Consider the following 23,540-nt stretch of genomic DNA (forward strand, 5'->3'; position numbering starts at 1 on the left):
ATAAATGGTATTTCTTACTTTTATTTATTTTAACCGGCAGACAGTGACTGAGATTAGCGGTGCTTCTCAGAATTCAAACAAATGTTTATTTAGAAATGCTGGTAGAGCAAAAGATTATAAACCAAGTAAGGCCCTCGAGGGCAAGGGCAACACATTTTAAATAGTTTTCTTTTATTTCTATCATAATATCAGTCTAAACAAAAAAGGAAAATTTTGATATTTGCTTTGAGAGTGAATTGCACCTAAAAATCATATTTTGTATTAATATGAGCCAAATCTTGTAATGTTCGACCTGTATTTCTGGAGATGTTCTGTTTTTAATAAGAATATTTGATAAAGTCCGAAATGAATATTCAAAAGGCTCAGCTCAGCGCTTGAATCAACTACAAAGACAAAGCGAGTTTCAAATTAACAATTCTACTTACAAATTCTTTTTGTAAGAATGAGCTATAAAATATAGGATATATTTGTATTAATCTCACGAATTTTGTCATAAATGATTTATGAAGATAAAAACATGTCCTGCCCCCCTAGACAAAACGCACTTTTTGATCGAATCGAAAATCGAATCCGTCAAAACTCCATACAAAAAAGGGGCTTTTCGACCACTTTTCGACTGGTTTGCGATTATAATTTGCACTTTGTCTAGACCCACTGAATCTATTAGTCCAGTCAATATCGACACAATTAACGGCAAACATCGCAAAATGGTTTATCTACATTATTGTTTTTTGCGTCTGTTCTTAGGATTTATGACTGGAAAATGTAAATGAGAGTGGGTCCGTTGCTCCCGTTATACTTCTGAATGCATAACAAAACTTTAGGGGACGTCTCCACGCCGCCAACCAGCGCCATAACCTTGTATTGATCTGAAAAGTGCTAAATTCGGAGTGTGCCAGCGGCATCCAGCTTCAGCTACAGTACAAATGTCAGTAGGCCGGCACAAACTGGGTCACCTCGCGAAGAAGCCTATACAGTCTGCGTCGCTAATTGAACTCGTACAAACGATGCCTTAATTCAACTATCGATTCCTAATGGTCTATTGGAGCTAAAGGCGGAGAAAGTGGTGAACCATTATGAAAGTTAATTATGGCAGTCACGCTTTGATTGTGGAATCGCGAATGCTCGTGAATGGTAAAAGCGATCCGCTTTGTTGATTCTAAACCTTTCAGTCAATGATTAAACTTATTCAACTAATGTAGTTATTGCTAAAATCACTATAATCTGGGCCTTTTCAAGGTGAGATTGAATAGGCACTTACACGGCAGTAAAGTACCAGCCTAGGCGGCATTTCACTTAAACACGTACGATTGCGGTCAAATACCTGCCTTGTTATACATAAAAAAGTAAATATATAGTTCACCACATAGGCCAATTCTTGATGATACCATTAGCATAATGAATGGCCAATGTCAAAATCTTAATTAAGTGGCCAGTACTTAAGAAAGCACTCGGGCTCCATTCAGGACGACCCGATAATGAGGGCAGAGGTTTGATTTCATACAAGATGAAGTGACTCGTGAGCACCCTCTTCTGCCGCTATAATAATTAAGAGATAGTCCCTAATGGCTGGGTTATCTTAAATAACGATCTTGGAATAAGATCAAGGTTTCTTCTGTGGTTATATTTTTAGTATTTTGGCACGGCAACATTATTTATAACGCTGTGTTGAGATAGTTATTTCACTAATTGCAGATATTACCAGAGCCAGCAAACTTGAACCATAACGGCTTTCTCCCGAGACCTCGATAAATCTCAGAACTCCGTGAAAATTGCAATTTTCGGGATTAAATTTTGCTAAATCTGTCTGTTTTAACTGTCGGTAGATTAACATTTAATGAATTTAGGGAATCGCTGAGTACTTTGTAAATTGTGCAACGTTAATTTTGTGAAAATAGCAAGTTATTGGTAACTCACAGAGAATATTGTAGTCAAGTTGAAAGAAAATTACATAGCAAAAGCCTTCCCGGCTTAGTAGCCTAATTCAGGATTAGTGTATACGAACAAAGTATGACGGAAGATAAGGAAGCGGTCTGGAGCGAAATTGCCGTCCCTCCTATCTATATTTAAAGGCCTTTCTAAAAATAGTCTATTGTTAATTACTCGTTGATATACAGGGTGGTTTTGTAAGCAGCATCCGAATTTTGTAATAAGCTCTTTAGAACAATTTAACAATACTATCTCAATAATTTTTAATCGTGGTATTTTTCGCACAAAAAATATTGACAATCTAGGTGCCCATTATCTTAAGTTTTAAAGGTTAAGACTTATTTTCAAGCACCATTAGGTATATCTATTGATTTAGCCATAAGCTTTGCAGTTACTTGTGTGTACTTATTTTTCTATGAACAAAGTAAATTATATACATGTGCCAATTTTTAAACCGCGCGCAGCGGATAAAAATAATTTAATATAAAAAAAATGTTTCTTTACGTAGATCGATTCGGAGTCGCTCCTAAAAATTTAGTCACAAATTGCAAATGACGAGTTGAAGTTGAAGTTGTTTCCACTTTTACCTCAGCCCAACTTTACAAATGCTGCAAAGTCAATTAGGAAACCGTGGAATCTAAAAATAAGGGTGTTTCCAGAAATGTTTTCAATTAAAACCCGTCGCAAACATACACATGGAGCGCCAAACCCGCGGCCTCGTTAGCGACATCAAGGGAGCGAACATTTCCTCTGTAGGTACGGGCGACACATTTTAAACGCTAGACTCTAGCGAAACGGCAGCTTGTGTTCCAGTGATGCAAAGCGAAGTACTTCAATTTTAATTAGTATGTTTTTACGACCAGTACAGTATTGTATTTGTTAGGATGTAAGTAGGGAACGATCCCCTAACTCACCGGCATAGAATCGAATTTGAATATTTCTAAATTAATTTCAAGGGACAGCGATTTGGGACATATTTTTTATTTGTAAATATTTTGACCATGACGTAGGTAGTTTATTTCTATGTATAATATTTTAACATTTGATTTGTTTAATAAACTTTATCTTTATTATTTGAAGGGTGCAATATTTTATACAGATTAGGTTAGGCCATACATTATGCCAAACTACTTAGTTACAAGAGATAAATTGTTCAGATTGGGTAAAGTTGTAAAAAACTTACTTTTTATTCAACAAAAACTACAATTTCATTTTAGATATTTCTTTTTTTCAACCAAGTAAACTAGACTAAATTGCTTCTACCATAATTGAAATGAAAAATATGTACCTAGCTAGGTACCTACTTCGTAGTCACCTGTTGGTACCGTAGTCTACTATTCTCATAGATCCGTAGCCGTAGATGCTTTCCGTTATTCCGCAGGGATTAGTTCAATTATAATTATTACCACGTCATTTTACTTAATCATCATTTCCTAATTATTTTAGACGGCCATTGTTGAACTTAAACAGTAATAAATTCCATTCCTGTAGATAGTCTCCAGCATTTTCTCATTCTTCTGGCCGACTATGCATAGGGCAAATTATCCACTGTTTCTGCTCGAGCTGTGGAATGGTGGATATGTACTATAGCAGCCATAGTCGGGACAAGTTCTTATTTTATGAATTAAACATTAATTAAAACATGAAAGTTATGAGGGCGCATTGTCAAATTTGAAATCAGTATAATGACTTTTACCTCAGTTGAACTTAAGCCTCAGTATTGAATTCCATTCCTATAGGTAGATAGATTCCAGCATTTTCTCATTCTTCTGGCAGTCTATGCATAGGGCAAAAAGTCCACTATTTCAAAAAATCAAAATCATCAAAATCATTTTACATTTTTTTTTATTTTTGATTTATTTCTGCTCGAGCTGTGGAATTGAACCCGAATCCAAGCTGGAATTCCGCTCAGTATCAAAACTCACATTACGCGCCAAGACATTAACTTGATTACGCCTCCCTCCATTGCACTGGAGGTAGGCACTGCCTGCCTACTAGGCAGCGATATTCTAACTTGCTCTTTTGACATCGTTTTACTTATAGTGAAGCCTGTTGCTCAGTCAGTACTTATTATTTATTATTATTCTGTGCTCAGGCTATGATCGAATATGGAATACAAACCAAAACGACTTTCCTCTACTAGTCAAAACGATTGAAAGACACAAATTCTCAAACTATTTTGACTATTTCTAGACTACCGTCGTTGCCGAATAATGAAAAAACGTGTGTAGCATTGCAAAATACATTTTGGTTGAGGCTACAAGATCCCTATACTCCAACATTAAATTTGCCTTCAAATCTAAAGGCTACATCCGTTTTGATAGGACTGGAGAATAAACATAACTTCACATGTTAGTAGGAACCCAGAGCAGCAAATGAGGATTTTAGAATGTAAAGGCTGATCCACATCATCTTTGATAATTTAATTTATTTTTTTATACTTTATTCGTAAGTAGGTAGGCGATACAATGCAGACCGCTACCAACCAGCCAATCAGGAAATCAGTGGGGGGAGAGGCTTATGTTCAGTAGTGGACGTCATGACGTTGAGAGGATGATGATGATTTACAATACACTAATATTATTTTTAATTAACAAAAAATAATCATTTTGTCTTATTTGAATCAACGTTTAAATTGTCTTTACGATAACCGCACTTTGCTTCCATTTTATCTGAATATGTAAAGGTAATTTATGTAAAGTTATTTTATTATGAAAAGAAAAATTATTTTTAATTCGGAATATTCCAAGCTAAGAAAATGTAACAAATGAGTATGAGAAGAGCCACCATTTAAACGCTACCTCCACCGGCGCTATCTCGCGACGCAGGCGTGTAATCACGGCCTTACGGTTATGGCGCGCTTATTTATGATTACGCCACGTGTTTATTTTTGGAAACATCAAACATGGAACCTTACCCTTACCGTCCCGAAATATTATTTGCCCGTCTCACTTGTGTATGATTTTATTGTATTTTTTTTATGGTAAGGCTGAAAATACGAACATTCTAATCCATTTGCACGATTTACACGATTTATCCATTTATAAAGCACCATGCGTTTACTTATTACAAGTATTCCCGTCATCATAAGATGCTAGTGTTTTTCCGTGAAACTATTAATACGTATTTCAGTCCGTCTTTGTGTTTGTCACTTTAACAATTTTTTAACTTTCTTTTAACGAAATCATATCGATACTATACATATTTATTCGACTGCGCCTTATTTTGCTACGATAATTATATGTATACTCGTATGATATTACACTGATGTTATGTCGTAATAATAAGTCGCAAAGTTCAAAGAATGTTTGTGGCAGCAAACGCGCCCATTTGGATATTAATCTGACTCTACATAAGGCGATATACTCAAGGCAAACTATGGTTACACTTATAGCTTTCAGTCTTATTGCCTCGCCTTAAGAGTGAAAACTTAACAAGTGTTTGCACCATACTATACCTGCAGAAAACAGCGCACTGCCCCGCGTGACCCAGTTCCACCTATTCAAATACATTTGCGAGACTTTATTCAGGCTTTCAGTTGTAAAATAACATCTTTGGGTTGTTCTTGATTTAATGGATGCGGAATTAAGAGACAGCGGGCGCGGCAAGTGGTCTTCGAGAGGTCATCGCGCTTTATTGGAGGCCCATCGAACCACTCACTTGTGATTTCTTACTGTTCCCCCTCTAGCGAAGGGCCCTTGGCGTGCGTTTGTAAATGGCTACAATTTGAACACCTTCTTTTAGCTTCGACAGTGTAGGCTATGAATAGAACTTGACAAAGGGATCGTAAAAATGAAAGATTTTTTTGTTAGCCTGCAGTTATTGGCGAAATCAATCTCGCAAGTTCAAACAAAGTGAACAATGGATCAGAAACTCATTTCATTTTATTTACTCTGAGGCATTTTAGTTAGAAGTTGATAGTTCTTCTAAAAATATTCTTGACCTTACCTATACCTCTCCGCTTTTAAAACTCTAGGGCCATGACATTCAACTGCAAAGTTTGTTAGATCAATAAACTAAGCTTCAAAATCTGCATTTTGGTACACTGCACAATCAGCCAGCTTATATAACCCTATTGTTTTAGCTTTCAATGGACTTAGAATGCTGTTAGCTGCATTAAAACGAGCTTATCGTAGCTCTGAATAATCTTTACAATTAGTAAATGAACTGTTCAGATGATGCCAAAGCCTTAAATTAGTAACCAACGAATAATAAAATAAAATAAATAAAGTACAAAAAAAAGAAATAAAATAAGTTTCGACTGTATTGCTAAAGCCATGATCACAAGCAGCTATATTTATAATACCAAACTCTATTTAGCTCCCACCGCAAACACCGTCTGAAAGAGCAATTTTGTGCTATTTCTTTATGAACCCAATTTACTTACGCGGTAATAAATCACCGAATCTACCACACTGGCATTATCAGGGAATGCTCGTGATAATCAGTGATCAATATTGAGGCGATCAGCGCACAATGCGCTGGGAGCGGTAGTCTGGGTCTTCAAGGCCGAGCGGCTCCGGAAAGAATCGAACGGAAAACTAATTTGGAAATACAAACAGAAACCATTTTGGTGCAGGTTTATGAGTAAATTCTTTAATGGGAAAAGGGGTTATGGAAAGCTATTAACATGCTTACCACCATAGCGATATTTCAAAAATTATCAACCTTCTTTACCGTATGAAAAAACAACTACTTGTGATACAAGTAGGTATTAAGTAACTACGTTGACTTTTACATTCAAGCGGAATTGCAGCCTGAAATGAGACGTGGATAAGTGAGGGACCGAAAGTAAAAATCAATCCCCACATTCCCCATACAAGTCGCAAGCATGTCGCAAGACGATTTTCAATACACTGACAAGGCAACTGACAAGTAAAATGAGTCAAGTCTCACCAAGTCTTCTGTTATCTATTATTTTATTATTAGTACCCATCACCACTACTTGCAGAGTATTATCAGTTTAATAATTTATTACTCGTCACTGAAACCTAATATGAACCTAGTTACTTTATTTTTTTTTACTTACATATTAAAAATATATAACTTTATAATTTGTATAGATATTTACCTATGCTGAATATACAGTCGTGAAATTAAATTTTATGTAATTATTATATGTATTAATGAATTACGTCATAATATACAGTTATAGACAGCTTAATAAATCTGTGTATGTGTAGGTATGGGTTTTTCCAAGTTATGCCTGCAGATAATATAATGTGTCATTTGTGCATTGTTTGCGTTGTTACGATATGAATAGACATATAACAAATATTTATGTACCAGAAATAATGAAAATATTATGAATTTAAGTGGTAGAAATGGGTTTTGTATTCAGTTAAATACTTTTTCAGGAGAATTGACAGAACGAAATTCAGGCGGAAAAAAGCTATTTTAAATATTTTCAGTCTTATACAATAGTACCTTACACAGTTTATTTTAAAATCGATAAATGTCATGACATGCAACCCCTTCTCCTATACATATAACCTCCAAGTTGGCGACCCTGTGGGATGCCCTTCTCATCTATACGAACTGGCCCGGGCTATTCGGGGACTGCCCAAAACATATGAAACTTTGATGAGAACTTAGCAACTTTTAACGGCCGCCCTTTTTTCGAATGTTTTTTTATCAATGCATTAGTAATAAGTTTAGCTAATGCACATATTATATGCCGTTCTCCAGAATGTACAAGCTTTCAAATAGTTACCTGAATAAATTATATACGTACAGTCAGAGTCAAATAGTTCGTGACACCCTGTTANACACCCAAAGTGACCCAAAAGTTGACAGCACAACCTTATTCCAATTGAAACAAAGACGTGTTGCGAACTTTTTGGCTACTTTGAGTGTCACAAACTATTTGACGCTGACTGTACCCATATCCTACCTTCGTGCAAGAGCATAATATGTAATTAATTCTGAACGTAGGTACAATAGTACCTGTCCTTGGGTCTGTGTTTCAGCCAAGTTGTTGATAATTACAGTTTCAAGTGCCCATTGAGTGCTTACAACGCAATATCATCCCTTTGTTAGGTAGGGAAAGGTCAGTGTAATTGTTTTTCAGTTTTTGATAGAATAAGTCGCTACGGCATAAAACCTTAAACAGCTTCTTTTAAAAAATAACCCTTGCGAAGCATTGACGTTACTCTTATTGAAAATACAAAAGGAAAACCTTACTTTGTTTTAAAGTATTAAATTATGTAGGTAATCTGGAATGGGGATCTTTTTATCACGGCCGGCGTCCGACACGGTCACAATCACAGTGACTGCTCAATAATGGGACTATTGGGAACACTTCCAACGCGACACACTGAAACTTTGATGAGCACTTCAACAATTTTATCACTTACTGACATTTCTTTAGTAAATAAAAAGTTAATGTAAGGCTGGTGTCAGAGCAGAGTTTATGATCCGCTAAAGATCTCAGTACAATTTCTGATTCCATCTTCCATTTTGATGGGTACCTTCGCGCACGAATACGCACAATCGATCCTGCGTCTCCTGAAACATTGATGAGAACCTTTTGCAATTTTTATTCGTGTTTTACTGCCGCTCTGCTCGGTTCGTTTTATTGTATTTTTAGCAAAGAGGGTTGTCGTAATTTTGCTTGAGCAACGAATTTGCATTATGTATTGTTGAAACAGCACTTTGTCGTCGCCTCAAAGTTAGCTTTAGAGAGATTGCCTATTATACGAGACATTTTGATCACTAGTCGCAATAAAAGCAACAGTCAAAAAGTATAAACTCAAAAGCAATCCTGAAAATTAGGTTATTTAACTAAGGTACCTACTCTTACTAGTTTTATGTTACCTTACATATAACGTTCAGGACTTTCAACAATGAAAGGTAGTTGACTTGAATTGAGCATCTTACGATCGACGGCTGCTTCCTATTCCAAGACTGTCCTGCGTTGAATTTATGGAGCAAACTTTCAGTATTGGCACTGGAAAGAATTTTATTTCAGTTGGTGAAGTTTTAATGAATAACAAAGTCATGTCTGAGAGATCATCAGAAAGCCCATTGCCGCCAGTAACCCGCATCATTTAAGTTTACATGGCCTACTGTAGAGTTCCCCCCGTAAGCTCAGTTTCTGTTCTAGATCGTCGGACCACCTAGAGGGGGGTGCCCACACTACGTCTTCCGATCTGGTAAAGATCGCGGAAGGTGCCTGGATGCCGGCGGCGCCTTGTCCATTGTCCAGCTGTAACGATTCAGCATCTGTTACCAAAATCTCGCTTCTATACATTAGCTTATCCGCGCTAATGTTTGCCACGTTTTGTCATAAAAACTTAGTTTGACCCTAATGTGGACAATAAAAGCTTTGGAAGTGAATGTAGCCGTTTCTCTATAATTAGGAGCCTTGTCTACGCCGCAGCATTAAACACAAGCGGGTAAAAACTAGGTAGCTACTCGCAGCTGTCGCCGACTGGGAAAATAGGTTCTGTGGAATTTGCTTTGTTTCACAAACAGTGGCCTCATTTAAAAGTCTAGAAAATTCCTTCTCTGTAACATTTAATGCGCAATCGAAACATTGTAGCTGTCGCTTTATTACTGTTACAGCTTTTCATTTCCTCAATCTTGTCAGAGGCTCAAGCCCAATAGCTCTACAATCCATTTCATTATATTGAAGCTATGGCACAGATTTACTTTTGGTCTTATAATTATGATATCACTGTGTTACTTTTAGCATATTATTCTGTGCTTTTAGCCTCAATCTTAGTTAAAATTCGAATTAACGACAATAGAGCGTATGTGATTCGCAAAACACTGTATAAAAACGATCTAATGAATAAAGTTAAAGTCTGATAGAGCCAGAATATCGAAGTCTTACAGCAAATTAAGACCTTTCTATAGCAATAAATTAAAATTATTATGTTTTAGCGTTCAACACTGCGAATTATAAAAGTCACTTTTTATATAAAAATAATATGGAACGTTCCACTCCAGGCCTTGGCTAATTACCCGTTGCCCGATATATCGTGTGTGCGGGCGCCTGCAACCGACGCGCTCCGCTCCGCTTGACCAAGCCACTGTAACGAGCTGGGATTTGAGCGCAATTCGGAATCATATACTTCAGTAACTTTTTACGAAGTACTTTTTAATCAAGAGTAGGTAAAGTCGGGTTTAATTCTTCACCTCGATTCACTTTTTACCTCTGACTATTCACAAAAATAAGCTTCATATTTTACAGGGAAAGACATATCTTCTAGAATAGATTAGACTTTTTCAATGGCAATTTTGTTTTTAATGACGGATTTAAAAAAAAATAGTAATTTTATTTTAGATTGCATAAAAAAGTAAACAGAAAAATAAACTCTAACATCTATTTGTGAAAATAATGTGTAGCTTATCGAGCTTGTTGCCAACAACTCCATACTAACTTTAACTCGTACATCAATGTTTCGAACGACGCGCCTGCATTCAACGTCCGTCCGTAACTCGCGCTCCGCTTCGCTCAAACAAAGATAAAGTTGACTAAATGGCATCGGTGAGAGCGGAGTTGACCGCTTTATTATTACAACTAATATACAGATGGAGGCACTTCAACGTTTATTGCTGATTAAGTGCAAAGATTGAACTCTTCATATTATCTGGGTTAAGGATTTAGGGATATAAAACACATTCATATTGTCAGAGTTAAGGATAGGGATATAAAGGGTTGGAGACTGACCAGTTCTCGTTGTCCAACGTAGATAAATGTAGCTGAATTAATACAAGATATTCTCTTGTGATGTTTTATGATATTGCATTCCGAAGAATGTTTGTGTCCGCTTGAAAAGCACAAAGATATTATATAACTACTAGTCTAGTACTGCGACTAGAAAATTAATAAAAATTCTTATATTTTTCAGCGAGAGATGCCGCAGAAAGATTGTTTGTTCCAATTGATACGGCGGAGTAAACAGCCGCCTGATTGAATTGGTTCATGTTTTATGCAACAGGGCAAGATTCCAATCAGCCGGGTAACCCGTTTAATTCGATTTTAATGTCGAATTCAGATATTTAAGATACGTATCAGCACGTCCACGCTGCTCCGGCTAATATCGTTAATGACCTGAATATTGCCTGGCGCGGCTTATCTGGTATCGCTACCAAGTCTACATTACTGTGGGAGTTAGTGATTAGATCTACGTAACACCGAAAGTTTTAAGGCGTTGAAAGTTGATGCCCATTGCACCAAATCACAGTTACGTCAACGAAACGATACTTAGATAGATTTCAAAAATAAGTCTCTACGTCTAACAATGTTTATCTAGTTATCTATCTTGATTTTAGAATAATTCTCGCCTCAGAATACTTACTACATGATATCAACAATACAGGGTGTAAAAAAGGACGAACCAAAAATGTGTTGGTTCAGAGTGAAGTCTAGCATATAGGAAAAATATAAAAAACATACAAACTTTAAAAATAGAAAGATTATTTTGTTTAATAAGAACTGCAGCTTGCAGAAAATACACTGCTATAGAGAAGTGTACAGAAAATTGACGGTCAAAACTTCATCACTCAAGCCTTTCCCATACATATTTCAGGACGATATCTTCCCGTCTTGAGAGCAATGTGAAAGATTTATACATAGAGCATAAGATATATGTCTGAGAATAAGCTGCCATGTGCGGGCACGAGATGTATGTGGGAGATTTGGGCTGTCATTGTTTTTTTAGGATTGCTCATCCATTTTTTGCTGATCCTCCGCGAAATAAGCAAATATAAGAAGGTGTATCTGCTTATGGACGAGTATAGAATAAGCTTTTGAATAGGAGTAAATTAAAATTCGTTTTGTGAATTTATAAAAAAAGAACTAAGATAGATATAGCAAACAGTTTAACCTTAGGTTCCAGGGGAAATCTAAACCATTAAAAAGAAAAGACATAAAACAAACAAGTCATACAGGATCCCTCGTAAACATTTATTTTTCTATATTTTAACTTTAACTCTGCTGTAACTGAAAAAAAATGCTAGGTACAGACGACATCACATGAAGCTAAACTGTGGCATCTTATTTAGTTCTAATACGGGTGATTTTGCAACAAAAGTGTATAATAGACTGATGTGCTGTTCTGTACATTTGGACCTTTCCATTAGGTGCCGATGCCGAACCCGCCCTGAGATTGACGGAAAAGATTTATTATACAAATTGATGATTGATGCGGATAGTTCGGGAAGTGGGAAAGTAAGTCATTAGTATCCTATCCCTATTGTACGAGAGGAACGTAACTAATGAGAGTTAACCACCATTAGTGTTCTGAAAATACCTACTTACCTAAAAAGGTAACTTACTACTTACCTAAATCTGGCAGTAATTATCTAAATATGTATAACTCAAAGGTGACTGACTGACTGACTGACTGACATAGTGATCTATCAACGCACAGCCCAAACCGCTGGACGAATCGGGCTGAAATTTGGCATGCAGGTAGTAGTAGTAAGCATCAGTAGTAGGCATCCGCTAAGAAAGGATTTTACGAAACTCCACTCCGCGTACAAAGTCGCGGGCGGCCGCTAGTTATTATTATAAAGGTTTATTGCTGCATTTTATTTTTAATACCTACTGCCTAAATGCCGAATTTTCACATAATTTAACTTTAAGATATAATTATTTTTGAATGTGTTACGATGACAAAATCACGGTTAATACTTTGTTAACTTTGATTGAAACCAATGCAGCGTACTAGTGTGTTGAGGATCCAGGCTCACTAAATACGATACGACAGAAACATGATGAAGCCCACCAAACGTGGTTCTTACATACCGTCAACTTGGGCTAAACCCATCTGCACGTCCTTGTTAGTTACAAATTGAATTTTCAGTTCAACCTCCGAGCCCTCCTCTGTTCCCGTATAGGATCCGAAACAACTCATTTAGAGAATTCCCCATATTAGATACTGTATTTTGCCCTGAATAACAAATTACCCGATTAGAGGTAGGTACTCGTGATTTTTTCTATGGGTTTTTACTAGAGATGNGTTATTGGGTACTATTATTATGCTTGTTGTGTAATTGTATTGTATTATTGTGATATTGTATTACAACACCTGGCTATGTGGCTGCGCCAGGCCTATTATATTGACACCTGGCCAATTGATGGTGACATGCCACGGGGTCGGGTCGGTAGTTTGATGACCAGTATAAAGAAGGACAATGCTTATAGTTGCCGGTTATGTTATGGTACAAAACCTAAGTCGTAACCTAACCTAAACCTAATTCTTAACCTAACCTAAACCTAAGTCTTAACGTAATCTAACCTAGAACTTGTGTTCTGTGTGTTTGATTATAAATACTGGTTATACAAAATACCGTCAAAATGTTAATAATAAATAAGACGTAATTACTGCTAGATTACTCATTTTTATATAAGTTATAAATTGTTGTAACTGGTTGAAAAAGACGCTGACAAAGGTGACTGAGTTTCTTTCGCCACTTCTTCTCAGCACCAGCCCATATTGTCCCGAAGTGGTGGTAGGGCAAGCTATATTTGGGACGTGTATAAATGCCCTGGAAAAGGGCTTTATACTGAATAAATCATTTGAATTTATAATTGGATTTTTAATTTGTAACATGCTTATTTATTAAACTACAGTATTATAGTTCTATGTATTTCCACGGTATAATACGATTATGATAGGAATATAACGTAAAGTATTTTATGCTAGATTTTGTTTATTATTATTCTTCTTTTTGTGGTAACTTTATTAATTAAAGAATCTGCTTTAATACATTAATATTTACTAATTTACAAATGACTAATGCCTAAAATTCTAACAAGCGCGATTCGGAATCATATACTTCAGTAACTTTTTACGTAGTACTTTTTAATCAAGAGGGTTTAATCCTTCACCTCGTTTCACTTTTTACCTCTGACTATTCACAAAAATAAGCTACATTTTTTACAGGGAAAGCCATCTTTTGGAATAGATTAGACTTTTTAATGGCAATTTTATTTTTATTGACGGGTTTAAAATTTTTTTAGTAATTTCATTTTAGATTGCAGAAACATAAACTCCAAAATCTATTTGTGTAAATAATGTGTAGCTTATCGAGCTTGTTGCCAACAACTCCATACTAACTTTAACTCGTACATCAATGTTTCGAACGACGCGCCTGCATTCGACGTCCGTCCGTAACTCGCGCTCCGTTTCGCTCAAACAAAGATAAAGTTGACTAAATGGCATCGGTGAGAGCGGAGTTGACCGCTTTATTATTACAACTAATATACAGATGGAGGCACTTCAACGTTTATTGCTGATTAAGTGCAAAGATTCAGCTCTTCATATTATCTGGGTTAAGGATTTAGGGATATAAAACTCATTCATATTGTCAGAGTTAAGGATAGGGATATAAAGGGTTGGAGACTGACCAGTTCTCGTTGTCCAACGTAGATAAATGTAGCTGAATTGATACAAGATATTCTCTTGTGATATTTTATAAAATTGCATTCCGAAGAATGTTTGCGTCCGCTTGAAAAGCACAAAGATATTACAAGTAGGTAGGTACTGCGACTAGAAAATTAATAAAAATTTATATATTTTTCAGCGAGAGATGCCGCAGAAAGATTGTTTGTTCCAATTGATACGGCGGAGTAAACAGCCGCCTGATTGAATTGGTTCATGTTTTATGCAACAGGGCAAGATTCCAATCAGCCGGGTAACCCGTTTAATTCGATTTTAATGTCGAATTCAGATATTTAAGATACATATCAGCACGTCCACGCTGCTCCGGCTAATATCGTTAATGACCTGAATATTGCCTGGCGCGGCTTATCTGGTATCGCCACCAAGTTCACAATGCTGTAGGAGTTAGTGATTAGATCTGCAATACGTAATACCGAAAGTTTTAAGGCGTTGAAAGTTGATGCCCATCTCACCAAATCACCATTACGTCAACGAAACCTTTAACGAAAGTAATACATAGATTTAGATAAATAAGTATCTTCGTCTGACAATGTTTATGTATAAGAATAAACGCATCTTGCCTTTAGAAAAGAGATCTTAAACCAAGAATAGCTCTCGCCACAGCATACTTTCTAAAAAAATACATGATATCAACAATACAGGGTGTAAAAAAAGGATGAACCAAAAATGTGCTGATTCAGTCAGAGTCCGAGTGAAGTCTAGCATACAGGAAAAATATTAAAAACATACAAACTTTAAAAATAGAAAGATTATTTTGTTTTATACCAGCTTGCTAAAAATCCATTCCTTTAGACAAGTGTACAGAAAATTGACGGTCAAAACTTCATCATTCAAGCCTTTCCCATACATATTTTAGGACGCTATCTTCTCTTGTGAGCAATGTGAGAGATTTATACTCGTACATACGACCAAGATATATGTCTGAAATAAGCTGCCATGTGCGGGCACGAGATGTATGTGGGAGATTTGGGCTGTTATTGTTTTTTTAGGATTGCTCATTCAATTTTTGCTGATCCTCCGCGAAATAAGCAAATAAGATGTGTATTTGAATCTGTATAAGAATATACAATAAACAATGAATGAGCATTTGAATAAATTAAAGCGTCAAGCAATTTAACCGTTCCAGGGAAACTTTACTTCAATATAAGTAAACATTCCCTGGTAAACCCTATATTTTAACTCAGCTGTAACTGAAGAAATACCATGTACAGACGACATCACATGAAGCTAAACTGTGGCATCTTATGTAGTTCTAATACGGGTGATTTTGCAACAAAAGTGTATAATAGTCTGATGTGCTGTTCTGTACATTTGGACCTTTCCATTAGGTGCCGATGCCGAACCCACCCTGAGATTGACGGAGAAGATTTATTATACAAATTGATGATTGATGCGGATAGTTCGGGAAGTGGGAAAGTAAGTCATTAGTATCCTATTCCTATTGTACGAGAGGAACGTAACTAATGAGATTTAACCACCATTAGTGTTCTGAAAATACCTACTTACCTAAAAATGTAACTTACTACTTACCTAAATCTGGCAGTAATTATCTAAATATGTATAACTCAAAGGTTACTGACTGACTGACTGACTGACATAGTGATCTATCAACGCACAGCCCAAACCACTTGACGAATCGGGCTGAAATTTGGCATGCAGGTAGTAGTAGTAAGCATCAGTAGTAGGCATCCGCTAAGAAAGGATTTTACGAAACTCCACTCCGCGTACAAAGTCGCGGGCGGCCGCTAGTTATTATTATAAAGGTTTATTGCTGCATTTTATTTTTAATACCTACTGCCTAAATGCCGAATTTTCACATAATTTAACTTTAAGATATAATTATTTTTGAATGTGGTAGGTACGATGACAAAATCACGGTTAATACTTTGTTTTTTAACTTTGATTGAAACCAATGCAGTGTACTCGTATGTTGAGAATCCAGGCTCACTAAATACGATACGACAGAAACATGATTAAGCCCACCAAACGTGCTTCTTACATACCGTCAACTTGGGCTAAACCCATCTGCACGTCCTTGTTAGTTACAAATTGAATTTTCAGTTCAACCTCCGAGCCCGCCCTCCTCTGTTCCCGTGTAGGAACCGAAACAACTCATTTAGAGAATTCCCCATATTAGATACTGTGTTTTGCCCTAAATAACAAATCACCCGATTAGTACTTGTGATTTTTGCTATGGGTTTTTACCTTCATAACACGTTCCAACGGTTAATATTTTCGTTATGACTATGATAATATAATTATGTCCGTCATGAAGAGTTTTACGTCAAACCTGATAAACGAAGAATTCAAGTAAAGTCAATAAATAAGGCAAATAAAAAACACCAGATTTGTCTAACAAATAAAATGGTTTTAATAATTTTAATAGTCCCTCTTCAATCCTGATCCTTTGAAATGTTTTTCACAAATTTCCATGTGTTCTGGGTGCCAAAATAAAATTGTGATCGCGCCAGAAATATTCGACGAAACTGCATTGGCGCGTTAAATCCGCCCTTTGATCGCTCCACCTGAGGTCGAGCAATCGGATTACGTTAGAAAAATATCTAGTTTTCGAGTATTGAAGCGACAATAGGTGTCTGTTCTAAAAAGCCTAACGGTGGTGGTATATCAGACTGAAGTTTTGAGATAAGATGAATGCTAGTAATACGGTGACGGATCGTTGGGCGCTGAACTCTATTGTGATGAACCCACTTCTGTACCTCTAGTAGGAAAAACTTTCGAGTTCGTTTCGTTGCGTATTCAAAGTGTCATCGAAAAATTTTGTATGAAAAATTAAACAGCGCCCCCTATATTATAGCCGCCCTAGGGGGCGCTGTTTAATTTTTCATACAAAATTTTTCGATGACACTTTGAATACGCAACGAAACGAACTCGAAAGTTTTTCCTACTAGAGGTACTGATACAAGAATATGTTAAGCATAATAATTGCAGGGGTTAACAGGTTTATTAACGTACATGTACCGGAAAGCGTAGCGTATAGGACTTCCTCACACAAGGTGGACCGAAGACCTCATAAAGGTAGCAGGAAGGTGCTGGATGCAGGCCGCTACCAACCGGTCATTATGGAAATCATTGTGGACTAGGCCTATTTTCAGCAATGGACGTCCTATGGCTGAAAAGATGATGATGAACAGGTTTTAAAAAAACACAAGAATGTACCTTATTTCAATACATGTAAGAACGAATCGTGGTTGTTGCAGGCGCGATCCCGATGGTGACGGCGACGGTGTACTGTGCGCCCGCGCCGCTGCGATACGCCGCGCTCGCCGTCTACTCCGTCGGCAGCATCGTCGGGCTCTATAAGGTAATATGAAACCAAGGTTAAAGAGTAAGTACTCTTTACTTTCACATGTTTCAAATACTACATTACTTCATTAGTTTTATTTATTATAAGCAGCGTGCAAAATTTAATCAAAAATCAAAAATTCAAAATCAAAAATATTTACATATTCAGTTTAGACCAAAGGTGGCACTTATGAACGTCAATAGAAAATAATAAAAAAGAAAAGGTAGCCCTTATGGGGCACTTTACATGTCTCCTCATCTTTTGGGCCCTACCAGCGCTTCGAGACAAACATATGGCAAGTGCTGAGAAGAAACGCCGGAACAAACTCAGTCACCACTTATTGCCAGGAATTTTCTAACGGTAAGAATAGTCAAATTTAAGTACATCTAATATGTGCAGACTAAACTGACCACGCATCCTTGTCATCAATATAGTCTCGAACCTAGTATCAAATTCAAGTGTAGGGAGAGCAAGGTTCAAAAGTCATGAAATTAGAGTTACCTACATTAATTTATCTGTTTGAGTCTTACGTTCCAAAATACATATTTATTAAGTATTTATATAGAAGAGGCATGAGTCAGGAAACCATTAAATGAATATTAATTAACCATAAAATGTATGACTATGATTTTTAAACTTAATAGTTAAGCATTTCTAGCATATTGTATTAAGTCGACTGTAAGTTCATAATAGGCGAATAATAAATATTAATTAATACATACATACCTTATCTATGAAATTCACGTGTTTATGACATACGTACATAGGCGCTCAATGTAAAATACCTATGTAAACACACCGTATTAACTGATACTAAAATACTTTTGATAAAATTATCCTTGTTATTGTTATGGAAATAACGATGATAACTTTAACTAACCACACTTCAAACTGATAATGTAAATTGTAGTTAAACTGAACTAAGGCGAATCCATTAACATAGAAATTAATAATTAACAGTAGATATACATAGTGTGGGCCACTAGGTGGACTGACGATCTGGTGAAGGTCGCGGGAGGTGCCTGGATGCGAGCGGCGCAGGACCGGTCTTTGTGGAAATCCTTGGGGGAGTCCTTGTCCAGCTGTGGACGTCTTTCGGCTGAAACGAACGAACGAACGATACAGAGTGTCCCAAAAGGTAGTGTCAAGCCGAAGTCCAGAGGTAGAGCATCACTTCTTCTTTTTTCAGCCAAATGACGTCCACTGCTGGACAAAGGCCTCCCCCAAGGTTTTCCACAATGNAACATCCCCATTTTCAGCAATGGACGTCCTATGGCTGAAAAGATGATGATGAACAGGTTTTTAAAAAACAAGAATGTATGTACCTTATTACAATGCATGTAAGAACGAATCGTGGTTGTTGCAGGCGCGATCCCGATGGTGACGGCGACGGTGTACTGTGCGCCCGCGCCGCTGCGATACGCCGCGCTCGCCGTCTACTCCGTCGGCAGCATCGTCGGGCTCTATAAGGTAATATGAAACCAAGGTTAAAGAGTAAGTACTCTTTACTTTCACATGTTTCAAATACAGTAGGACGCCGATTATCCGAACGCCGATTAACCGAATCGCCAATTATCCGAATCGGTCCTAAGCGTAATATAAAAAATTAAAACCAAGTCATTTTTGTTTTGTATTGGTGTAACAAGTTGGAACTCGCAGGAGTCTACATATATTTCAACTGAGCGTTATTGTAGAGCTGTAAACACAGATATTAAAGTTTATTCTATGTGTGACAGTTCGTTTTTAACATGATTTTTCTTTATTACCTGTCTATGTCCGATTATCCGAATTTTCGATTATCCGAATCGACCGCGGTCCCAATTGATTCGGATAATCGGCGTTCTACTGTACTACATTACTTCACTAGTTTAATTTATTATAAGCAGCGTGCAAAATTTAATCAAAAATCAAAAATTCAAAATCAAAAATATTTACATATTCAGTTTAGACCAAAGGTGGCACTTATGAACGTCAATAGAAAATAATAAAAAAGAAAAGGTAGCCCTTATGGGGCACTTTACATGTCTCCTTATCTTTTGGGCCCTACCAGCGCTTCGAGACAAACATATGGCAAGTGCTGAGAAGAAACGCCGGAACAAACTCAGTCACCATTTATTGCCAGGAATTATCTAACGGTAAGAATAGTCAAATTTAAGTACATCTAATATGTGCAGACTAAACTGACCACGCATCCTTGTCATCAATATAGTCTCGAACCTAGTATCAAATTCAAGTGTAGGGAGAGCAAGGTTCAAAAGTCATGAAATTAGAGTTACCTACATTAATTTATCTGTTTGAGTCTTACGTTCCAAAATACATATTTATTAAGTATTTATATAGAAGAGGCATGAGTCAGGAAACCATTAAATGAATATTAATTAACCATAAAATGTATGACTATGATTTTTAAACTTAATAGTTAAGCATTTCTAGCATATTGTATTAAGTCGACTGTAAGTTCATAATAGGAGAATAATAAATATTAATTAATACATACATACCTTATCTATGAAATTCACGTGTTTATGACATACGTACATAGGCGCTCAATGTAAAATACCTATGTAAACACACCGTATTAACTGATACTAAAATACTTTTGATAAAATTATCCTTGTTATTGTTTTGGAAATAACAACGATGATAACTTTAACTAACCACACTTCAAACTGATAATGTAAATTGTAGTTAAACTGAATTAAGGCTAATCCATTAACATAGAAATGAACACTTAACAATAGATATACAGAGTGTCCCAAAAAGTAGTGTCAAGCCGAAGTTCAGACTTCAGTACCTCTAGTAGGAAAAACTTTCGAGTTCGTTTCGTTGCGTATTCAAAGTGTCATCGAAAAATTTTGTATGAAAAATTAAACAGCGCCCCCTATATTATAGCCGCCCTAGGGGGCGCTGTTTAATTTTTCATACAAAATTTTTCGATGACACTTTGAATACGCAACGAAACGAACTCGAAAGTTTTTCGTACTAGAGGTACAGACTTTTGATAGTTTTCGAGTTATGATTTTTTTTACAACATACAGGATTTTAGTGTACATTCGTGTTATGGATGTAAATACTTCTGAATCAGCTAGGCCTAATGGTATTCATCTAATAATAATTAAAAAAAACAGGCATACTTGACTATTCGCGCCACAGTGACCAAAAAAGTGCCTAAGCACAGAAATGTAACGCAATCATAACTCGAAAACTATCAAAAATCGCGGAACATACATGGTGGTGATTTGGATAGCCCTAGTGATGCTCTACCTCTGGGCTTCGGCTTGACACTACTGGACACCCTGTATATTTACTAGAGATCAATTGCATCTGTTCATCGAATAACTAACATTAAACAATACCTACCTAAGTAAGTACCATTCACTATGTATTTTTCATAGTTGACAATACTGCAGATTATAAAGATACCTTCATTGTATAGGTTTATACACCACATAAAAACTGACAAGTTACTGAGAATAAATAAAAAAAGTTGGATTAACTTATTGTTATGTAATATGAATATGGACAAACTTTTTGGGCACTGGGTTTTTCCTGATGTATATCCTCATAATATTTCGCATGTCTAATGTACAGTCGGCTACACAGTTTCTGCAAAAAATAAGATGTTAAATTAAATGTTTCGGTGAAAGACATTCACAATTTAAAGTTTGCTCATTCTTTAAACGTGAACTAAATTTCTCTTTCTTTTTGGGTATAAACAATTTCATTCCATTATAATGGAAAGTTCTGGAACCCTAGAACATTCGAGAGAATGCCCGGGCGAGCACCAGACGCGGGGAGAGCAAATATGTAATTATTTGATCGCAAACAAACGCCGCGGTTGCACTCAGGACAATTCGGTTTATTTTTCGCCCAAACTCAACCAGTCTATACGGGTTCCCGATTCCGCTATCGGCAAATAGTTTTCAGTTACTTTGTAAATAAGCAAAACTTTACTGCAGACTTTTGCGGACAATTTCAGAGAAAGCATTATGAAGATGTTTATTTCCTGAAATGGTCCGTGCGGCGTCGCACAGCGTTGCGCAGCTCCCGTAACTGCGTCACGGTCGTAAAGGCCAACTTAGGCTATGAATTTTACTCAATACTCAACCATTTACTGCCACATAAGGTTACTAACCTTTATTTGTCACCTGTCATGGAGGGAAGTCGAACCTTAACTTCGAACTCCTCCTATGTTCTTCTGATTAATTTCGTTGCGGGTCCAATGACAGTTTAACTTTCCCCCGGGTTAAACTTGACCTTTACTGGTTGGGTTTTTATTGGCGGTCAAGCAGTAGATCCTGGCTACACAGGAGTTGCAGCGGTGGGAACGAGAGGTGGGAACAGTCCCGTACTGTACTACATTAGCATATTCACGCAGGAATTTTAAGAAACTGTTTTGTGTCTGATCAGGCGATGCGCGCGTGGTCTCCCTGGGAGCGGCGGCTGTGCTTCGCGGCGCCGTTCTGCATGCGGCTGCTGCTGGCCGGCGCACGCGCAGCGCGCCTCGGCGGCGGCGACCCGCACGCCATTCTGCACGTCTTCCTACAGGTAATAAGGAACAGTTCAGGCTGAAGTAACCTGGGTGTCTACAAGCCTGGGAAGAGTAGTATTATTATATAGAGGCCGTCAACCCGCAGCTGCCGGTAGTTAGTTGGCGGCGGCAACCCGCACGCCATTCTGCACGTCTTCGTTCTTGTCTTCATTCTTGTTCCCTAAACAAGGGCTTAAATGGTGTGGCTATAAAACAAGCCTGGGGTTAGCATAGTGATACAATATCATCAATCCAAAGGTGGTCAGGGTCAGCGGTGATCTGCACGTCTTTCTACAGGTAATAAGGGGCAGACTGGGCTGGATGGGCTGAAACAAGGATAAGGTTAGTGATGAATCATTTTACGCTAAGCTCGTCAGCTTGAAGGTAGTGCCAGCGGCGGGAATCCACACGCCAGACTGCACATCTTTCAACAAGGGCAGCAGCTGAAAGGATCTGGACNATCTGGACTTGGACAGTTTCAATGAAGCCTGGGATGAAGCATTGTTACTAAGTAATTTATTTTGTCTAATAGAATATAGAAACTATGGTAAGAGATCGAGAAAATATCGTCAGCGTAAACAAGTTAATTTGTATGGAAATAGGAAAGTTTGAATTCGTTTGATCAATTTTATGTTTAGGTAAAAGTTGTTATCTCAGCATCTGATTATAATGGTATACCTAGTCATTTCGACACTGATAAACCGTGTAGAAACAAAATACCCGAAATAAAATAGAAAACAACATTAGTAATCAATCATATCCAATATCCACCTATTATAGTTATTTATAGTAGCGACTCTACATTTTCTTGTTACTGTAAAATTCTCTGAAACGCCACCGACTCTAGACGTTTGATTTTATTTCATCTAGAAAGTGTAAAAAATAAATTGGACTGTCATTTCAGTAATTTTTTTCTGAAAAATTCGCTGAAAGTCATTTCTATAATACCCGTGGAAATAATAAATCAAATTCTTACCTAGGTATGCCTTGGAGAAACGAATGAAACTTTCGAAAAAATATTCCGTTGCTAGTTTTAAATAAGCGACTTTCTCGGGCCAGCTTGCCATCGATAGCGTTAGTGGCACTTACAACTCCGTGACTTTATCCGCATCAAATCCGCTCGGAGGAATGACATTCCTCCCCTCCCCCGCCCCACCCCGCCGAGATTTGTCTTTGACAAGATTTCCTCAAGCCTCAACTGAATTTTAACAGGCACCCTCTGACGGAAGTATTACTTCGGAACCAGTTATTTCAATCAATGTCGGTTTCAGAATAAATATTTATTCGGAACTTTTACTATGTTATGTTTTTTGTGTATATTTTTATTTGCCTTTCTAAGATTGTTGCGATGTTTCGC

The 23,540-nt window shown here is 37.0% G+C and overlaps 1 protein-coding gene and 1 long non-coding RNA gene across 2 annotated transcripts in view; one reads left to right on the plus strand and one right to left on the minus strand.

The window, feature by feature from the left end:
* The window catches only part of LOC114353958 (progestin and adipoQ receptor family member 4), a 73,736-nt gene that overhangs the window by 41,223 nt on the left and 8,973 nt on the right, over window positions 1–23,540 (plus strand). The window contains exons 3-4 of the mRNA XM_028306157.1: window positions 17,567–17,670; window positions 22,063–22,200. Of these exons, the coding sequence (XP_028161958.1) occupies window positions 17,567–17,670; window positions 22,063–22,200 (242 nt within the window). The remainder of the gene's footprint in view (window positions 1–17,566; window positions 17,671–22,062; window positions 22,201–23,540) is intronic.
* On the minus strand, window positions 16,696–19,029 carry LOC114353959 (uncharacterized). The gene is made up of 2 exons (XR_003655964.1): window positions 18,978–19,029; window positions 16,696–16,873 (listed from the first exon to the last, which is right to left on the minus strand). It is a non-coding gene; the product is annotated as an uncharacterized LOC114353959 (long non-coding RNA).

The sequence above is a fragment of the Ostrinia furnacalis genome, unplaced genomic scaffold (genome assembly GCF_004193835.3).
Source record: "Ostrinia furnacalis isolate ACB-3 unplaced genomic scaffold, ASM419383v2 OfSCF1862, whole genome shotgun sequence".
In the NCBI taxonomy this organism is placed as follows: Eukaryota; Metazoa; Arthropoda; class Insecta; order Lepidoptera; family Crambidae; genus Ostrinia; species Ostrinia furnacalis.